Raw genomic sequence first — 7,706 nt, 5'->3', positions numbered from 1 at the left:
AGTAGTCTGTTAGTGCAATATAAAGTCTGTGTGTGGTGTGAATAACGATCAGTGGAGAAAACGATCAAAATGATGTCAGTTGTTTTATAGAGGTTAGTTATAAATGCGCAATGCAGCAGTAACAGCAGGTATCGCAACAGGTATCGCATGGCGTGTTCTGTCTGTCACAGAACGGCGTGCTTCGCCGTGCAATCCATAAACGGTGGGAGACTCCCAAACGTAGGACATTACGAAATCACAATAAAAACAAATCATACGAAAAGTAGAAGTTTACCATGGCCATGCGTTTACACTAAAGAGAAAAACGCGAATGTCTAAGAACCGTTTACATCTTTGAGGTTTACAGAAAGAGCTCTAACATATGGTAGGGTGCGGGAAGATGGGACACTTTTCCATTCTATTTTCTCGTCCTTTTTGGTAGTAAACAAGGAACTTTCAGAGAATTATAAAACCGCACCCCACGACTCCCATGTTTAAAACACGATCAGAATATTTGGATATTAGGGGCTAAGGCGTTCCATCTTTCCTCACCCTACAATATAACAAATATGTGCAAATGTATCTTTTACCGGTATTTTATCACCTTTATTTTACCTGCATGAAGTCATGCGTCACGGTTATAAAATGAGTTTTCTATGGCGTTATATATGGATAGTCTTTTGCATAGAAATCCCATGCAAGAGATATTGAGCGATTTGTAGCGATATTTCAACATTGGCAATATGCGCACGGATAAAATTAAAGCATGAAATGGCAGTACGACCAAAAACAACATTTTCCAGTGTGAATGAAACGGTTGAGGATGTATCTTGTGGGTGTGTTATGCACAGAATCAAAGGGGGGTACAAGCGGAAAAGAGTGAGTGTACGTTTTATAAGACGGTCTTTATGTTTAACAATTCCATAGTTAATTGAAACATGACAGAAATACAATTTGAGGCATAGAATTAATTCATTTCTCTTTCAGCGATGGGGGCAGTTAAGATTTACAGTCGACAAGAGTACAGACACAGGTAACCTAAACCATCTGTACTGTAATTTGTAAACGATAACAAATCGATACTTGCATACTTTATTATAGCTCTCTGCATTATTCGACTTTTCAAGCACGATATAACAAGTTCTGCTTATGAACCAAGTCGAGGTAAAGAACCAAAGTTAAAATTTGAGTTGAAATTTACAAAACAAGATTTTTGTGGCATTGAGAAAGGGGAACATTACGATCGTCACGGAATGAGAAGGTAATTATGTCATTCTGTATTTATCATGTATAAATATATTATTCTATACAATCTATAAACCACTCTTGTTATTACTATATCATACCCTTCTATATTTCCTATGTGTGGTATTAATATATCATTCTATGTTTTCCATGTATAAACTACCCCCGTTATTGATATATACATCAATCTATATTTCACATGTATACTCTCCTGTTATTCAGGTACCTTTGCATCATTACCAAAGAAAAACATCTAATTATTGAAGATGCCGTAATGACAGCAGCTGGGATAAACCACAATGTCCTTGGAACATGGTACCAGTTAATTGCTGAGACAATGGAATATGGTATGTATTTAATGTATTTTATGTATAGTCATAGAATTATCGTTTTTATCAATGTTGATTTTCCTTTTAATTTTAAAACAGTGAATCGTTGGAGAATTGTTGAGAATAATCCGAAACTTGCGAAGAAGATTTGTTATTTGCATGTAAGCGTAGAGAACACTTGTGAGTGTCACAGTCTTGAAGATAAAACAAGAGAAAATCGTAACTGTAAGTATCTATGTGGATTTATATATTCTGGTACGCCACATGGGCGAAGTGCTTAACCAGCCTCCAACCCAGAGGTAGTAGGTTCAAGGCTCGTCGCTGCTACCACTTAATGTCTTTAAGCAAGACACTAAACCGCAATTTCTCCAACCCAGTGGTCACTAATGGATCGTCCAAATCGAGGATAAAGCAAGTTGCATTCAAATAAGTTACTATCTCTGTTCTCATTATAGGTCTTGTATTACGCTCATGGCCGACTCATATGATGCAGCAGATTCATGAGAGCGTTGAGATTCGTGATGGAGTTTCCTTCACCGACCTAACCTTTCATGTTCCCGATGATTTAGGTAAATGTTTTATTGTGAAGATATGCTGTGCAAATATGCACAGTGCAAACTCTTTTTTTTAATTCGGTATAGTAGAATGGGGAAGGTTGGAACACTTTAGCACATAATATTTAAATACCCTTTTTATTCAATTAACAACGGTCTGTGGAAGTTGTGAGAATACCGTTTTGTAAATCTTTGAAAGTTCTTTGTTTACTACAAAATGGGATAGGAAAATAGAATAAAAAGGTGTTGAATCTTCCCCCCACGGCCCGAACCCAATATATCTGTTACAACTTCCTTGTAGGCTACTTATTTCGTTTATTTATACGTATTACAGTTGAGAACAAAAGCACCCCTTGTCTTACAATATGCTTTTCGGATTTATTTTAATTCATGTGACTTTATAACATTTTTGTCTCTGTGTTCCAGGAAACCTAAGCCGAGTAAATTTAAGTGTGGAGGGAACTCCAAATGTAAGACAGTTAGTCGAGAAGTTAAAACGAACCAATGGACATGCCCCACGTGCCAAAACAACTTTATGCCCAGGGTTTGATGGTAAGTGACATCTTCACTTTCTGTTAATCTGCATGTGTGAGGTCCCACAGCGTGTTATACCATGAAACCTAAGGTATAGTCTAGAGTTGGCTCAATACTCTGGACACTCATGGTGCTCTAACCCATTTGGTAGCCTACTCATTGGGTTATAGCAATGTTTCTTACTGGCCTTGCACAGAACACATATATCAGTATCATTGAACCTGGTATCTTTCAGTTATGTAATGAGTTAGCTTATGTAAGTTTCTAATTTTTTTGTGACCCCTCTTTTAGATTTGAATTGTTCGCCAAATCTCATTCGGATTCCTCGGCAAAATCCTCCAAAGGGAATTCGTGGCATGTTGACTAAAACTATAAGTGGAAAGAATAATCAGCAAGGTAAGCATACAGAAAGGTATGGTATTCATAGTTTAAATGCTCTATTCCATCACAGGCAACCTAGACATGCAGAAAGCAAAGAAAATGCAACAGAACAGCCCCGCTAATGTTTATGTGAGCCTTGAAAACCAATCCCCAGAACCCGATTCAAATTCATCTCCAACTGAACAACAATACTGTAACCTTCCTCCAAAGGAGGCGTCGTCACCCCATTCGCAAAACAGGGATCATAATCACTCAGGTTCCCAATGCGATCATGATTCAAACCCGCGTATCCTCGTTGCTTCTAATTCCGACAACTTGTTTCAGGTATATAACAAATACAGCTATTAGAATGCTATGCACAAAAAATGGAAAAAGTCATAACTTGCCAATTTTCAATACTTTATAATATAGGCATAATCATTTTAACTCCTTATGTTTTTTAGCCTTCACAAGACAACAACAGCTATTGAAATGCATATTCATAAAATACAGCCAAAAAATCATAACTTGCCATACTTTATAATAGAGGTATAAAAATTCTTAATACCTTATGTTTTTAGCCTTCACCACAAGACATCAATCCTTATATAAACCATCAGCCAGCACCAAGGTTGCCACCTAGTGATCCTTTCGATCCACCCCACCCAAGACATCGGCCTCGGACCCCGAGTTTTGATGACGACTTTAAAAAAGGCCCCGCACTTGCAACACAAACAAGTTTTGATTCCGATTACCAAACTGGCAACTTCTCGACAAGTCTAACTTCAACTGACCTTGACAGTATGGACCGATTTTATATAACTTACCTTAACATGTTTTCATTAACCTAAATCTTGGGTGCTAAACTGATGAGTGTAGTGGTGTGTAGACACACAGTCACACACCCATACAAACGAAGACAAAATGGTTACATTAGTAAGGTCAAACACCACAGTGTTATCATAAAACTAATAAACTTCTTATTTTGTCATAAGAAGAAAACCCTGGCTATCTTTAATTCTAATCTTCAGACTTTCAGATAATACATTTTTTACATAACTAGTATTTGCCGTCATATTGTTATCACAGAAATTAGCAATTTGTTAATTGAAACTTTTATGTACAGATCGGTATGTGAACCTACAGCAAAACAACTCAGACCATCATAGTAGTCCAGAACCTCCGACTTCTAACCAAATATATCGGAATCTAAGTTCTGAGGATAATCCACCAGCTGTTCCAGCAAGAGACGTGGAACGCATGAGGTAAAAATTAACATAAACAGCATATACAACAAAGCAGTTTTAATACAACAAAATAAACAAATATATGAAATAAAAAAAAATATATATATAAAAAAATAAAATATAAAAAAAATATTTATATATACAACAAACTGTATACAACAAACAAAATATCAAAAACTTTAAAAAAAATTAAATATACAACAAGCAGAACAAAGCAAAGTTGTTGTAAATAAATACAAAGTCATTTGGGATGACTCCAGGAACCAGATATGGGGTAGTTATATCTGCATTTGTATGAAACAAATCTAGCTTATTAGTTCTTATATTTTTAATTAATACAGCGTAGGTATTCCAGGCCTACCCTGCCACCCCAGGTTTGGTGCCTATGATTCCAGTGTTAACAATATATAATATATTCAGTCAAAACCAGCCGTACATCAACCTTTCCCATCGCTTAAGTCTTCCCCTGATGGACGAACGATCTCCCGATCATCGATTGTCTCTTGCCAACCAACCACCCCCCAGACCCCCCAAACAAAGGTGATAGATTTTTGAACTTAAATATGTGCGGTAGTTTTTTCGATTCTGATTTCCTACTGGAATTTTGTTGTAAATTAATGTATTTGTGAGTTTTTTACCTAAAAGTGGTAAAACCTCTATTTGAATCAGAAACTGATAATTTTATTTTAGGGGAAATATCTCTCAAAATACAATTCATATTAGTGAGACATTGCATGATTTACTTATTTATAAGAGACTGATGATGACATTTAACGCAAAATATATATCTCAAACTTACAGTAGTTACTTCGTTGGGACTTTTGTTATGTAGTGTGCAGAATTGTAGACCATTAGTGGTAAACACTTTATATTGCAATTTCTTTTTAATTCAAGCAGCATGACTACGGAGCGTAACAGAGAACACGTGAGAGAACACGTGAGAGCCCCCCCAATACCTGGGAGACAGTTTGATGAAAGGTAAATATTGCATTTTAATAAGGTCTAATGCTATACACTCAGTTATTTGACTGGGAACCAAGACAAAACACATGTGATATTATGCTTGGATTTCACTTATTCATCCTAATTATTTTCTAAGAAAGTTAGTAGAACAGAATTGCCACTTAATATTTTAGGAGTAAAGCCCAATAGCATAAATGCAAACCGTGAATACCTTAGCATCACCGTGTCAGTAAATATAGGGCTGTTAAATAAAATCCTTATTATTTAAAATCTTATTATAAACACTCCATACTCTGCTTCTTTTGTTCGACATCAATGTTAGTTTCACATGTCCATATTTAGATACCAACAGCAGGGAAGAGTCGATCTTGTTGCTTCGTCAATTGAAAGAGGAACTTTACCTCCTCTTAACCTTGAAGAGGACAGGAGAGCTTATGAGAACAGCACTGCAGTGAGTTACTGTTTGAAGAGAACGATTTATTACCAAATTTTAAAAAAATGTCATTTTTTATAGCTGCAAATAATTACAAACGTAGGAATGGTATCGAATGTAAAAGGTTTTTTAGTCATACTTTTACAAACACGAGGGCCAGAGATAGTTAAGATACATAATCTTGTGAAACACATTTTCTTTCGTTGGTTGCAATGTTTTAAACCCAGGGTAGGCCTGCCTTGCCACCCCAGGTTTGTTGCCTTGTTTTGCACTGAATTATACTGTTACTTTTCCCATGTAGTTTGAAGTCACAATCAATGAAGTGTTGCAAGGAACACATTGGAATTCACGGGATCGTTGGCTGAATCTTCCTCATGCATTATTTGTAAAACTTGCCCTTGGTTTAGAGAACGACAGTACAACTGTGGCAGATTGGAAGGTTCTAGCTGAGCAACTAGGTTTGTGTGCGTTTGTTTTCAAACAGTGATTTATGTGTTTTTGTGCGTTTGTTTTTAAACAGGTTTGTATATGTGCGTGTTTTTTTTTAAACAATAATTTTTCTGCATTGTTGTGTGTTTTTTTAACTAGTAATTTTCGTGTTTGTATGTTGAATGTTTTATTTTAAAATAGTAATTGTAGGAATGTTTAAGCTGACGAAGAACGAAAACATATTAATGGTGTATTTAATATATCATGTACTATATTGTTTTAATTAGAATTTGCATTTTCCAAGTCAATTCTGCTACATTTTCTTTGAAAAGAGAAGTTTCAGTTTATGGATAAAGTCGAACTCAGAATATACTCTCGTGATTTATGTTTAATTTGTATTTTCATAATTTTTTAATGTTGTAATATTACATAATATTGACATACTTCACTACCAGGTCTTTCGTTCAAGCACATTCAACAGCTGCTAAGTTTGTCACGGAGTCATGCCAATATTAGGCCACTAGAGGTCCTACTACTGCACTGGAGTCGAACCCAATCTCCCGTGCCGCTAACCCTCCCAAACTTAAAAGACGTGTTATTAAAAATAGGCCGCGCTGATCTCGTTGAGTTGCTTAACACTGCATTTATCTAATGCCCGTCTGCGTAATTAGATACGTTGTTGTTATGCATACACATACCAATGCGATTGATGAATATTAATTAAATATAGTTTTGTATATAATTCAATGAATGCTTAAGATGAAACATTGTGTTTTCTACAAAGTGGTAACTTATTTTAACGATCACTTTTTGCCATAATGCCTTTAAAATGAACTATTTGTTTCTGAATATCTTTTCCTCACGTACCCCCAACCACTATTTTACCATTGCCAATTATATTGCAGTCTTGTTGCAGGTTCATACTTCCTAGCATTGCACTTATCAATTTTAATGAGATTATTTTTAAACTTCTCCACTCCGCCATTTTCTGCAACTTCACCCCCCACCCTACACAATACAAACCCACAACTTCCACTCTACGTTTACATTCACACACTTCCACTTGTGAATTACTTGCTGCAATACATAAGCTGTCGATCTCCCGCATTTCCAATAAGCTTATGAATATCAAAAACTTGCACTACGTTGCTTAATATATATATATATTATTTGATCTGGTACGTTCTACCCATTTTTGATGCAGTTTAGTACTCTCACCTGTGTTGCACAGCTTTACGTGCGTCTTTTATTACCATATTTCTATTGCAAAATTGATACTACTATAGATTCATACTACGTAAATATTTTTGTTTAATTTTAGATATACCATTCACTATTACCCTTCTTGTACAGTGTACTTTCCATAAAAACTTTCCATAAATTGCGTGTTGGTTAGAAGGGAAATGCAAAAAAATGTTATTAACGTTACCAATGAATTGTATTAGTTTATATAGTAAAGATTCTCCATTGTGAACTGCTGCTTAAAAGGAAATGTAATACATATATATTTATACGTTTAATATACGGGCGACATTATGTTTAGCAATGCTCCGGAAACCGGTGTCGTTTTAATGCTTGCGATTGAAAACAACGATATTTGCCAACACATAACAAAGCTAACGTTTAAGGTGGG

At 35.6% G+C, this 7,706-nt stretch overlaps 1 protein-coding gene across 3 annotated transcripts; it reads left to right on the top strand.

Moving 5' to 3' along the window:
* The first annotated feature begins 626 nt into the window (after positions 1-626).
* Positions 627-7,596, top strand: LOC100179220. Of its 3 annotated transcripts, none has more exons than XM_026833880.1 (16): positions 627-858; positions 967-1,012; positions 1,081-1,240; positions 1,447-1,571; positions 1,653-1,778; positions 2,009-2,122; positions 2,534-2,659; positions 2,933-3,037; positions 3,093-3,346; positions 3,583-3,802; positions 4,128-4,266; positions 4,669-4,788; positions 5,143-5,226; positions 5,554-5,662; positions 5,946-6,102; positions 6,529-7,596. In XM_026833880.1, exons 1-16 carry the CDS (start codon positions 751-753, stop codon positions 6,723-6,725), a joined length of 2,190 nt encoding a protein of 729 aa, XP_026689681.1. In that variant the 5' UTR covers positions 627-750; the 3' UTR covers positions 6,726-7,596. The 3 variants fall into 3 exon arrangements, with proteins under 3 accessions (XP_026689681.1, XP_026689680.1, XP_018666733.1); XM_026833879.1 differs by having other exon boundaries at positions 627-864; XM_018811188.2 differs by having other exon boundaries at positions 628-864; positions 5,146-5,226.
* The last annotated feature ends 110 nt before the right edge of the window (positions 7,597-7,706 follow it).

This window comes from Ciona intestinalis, chromosome 3 (assembly GCF_000224145.3).
Source record: "Ciona intestinalis chromosome 3, KH, whole genome shotgun sequence".
NCBI lineage: Eukaryota > Metazoa > Chordata > Ascidiacea > Phlebobranchia > Cionidae > Ciona > Ciona intestinalis.
This window is presented reverse-complemented; position numbering and strand designations above follow the sequence as displayed.

Coding starts and splice junctions, on each gene's coding strand:
- LOC100179220 (XM_026833879.1), top strand. CDS start 751: ATGGCAGTACGACCAAAAACAACATTTTCCAGTGTGAATGAAACGGTT. Junction 865..966: donor ACAAGCGGAAAAGAGTGAGT/GTACGTTTTATA, acceptor TTTCTCTTTCAG/CGATGGGGGCAGTTAAGATT. Junction 1,572..1,652: donor TGCTGAGACAATGGAATATG/GTATGTATTTAA, acceptor ATTTTAAAACAG/TGAATCGTTGGAGAATTGTT.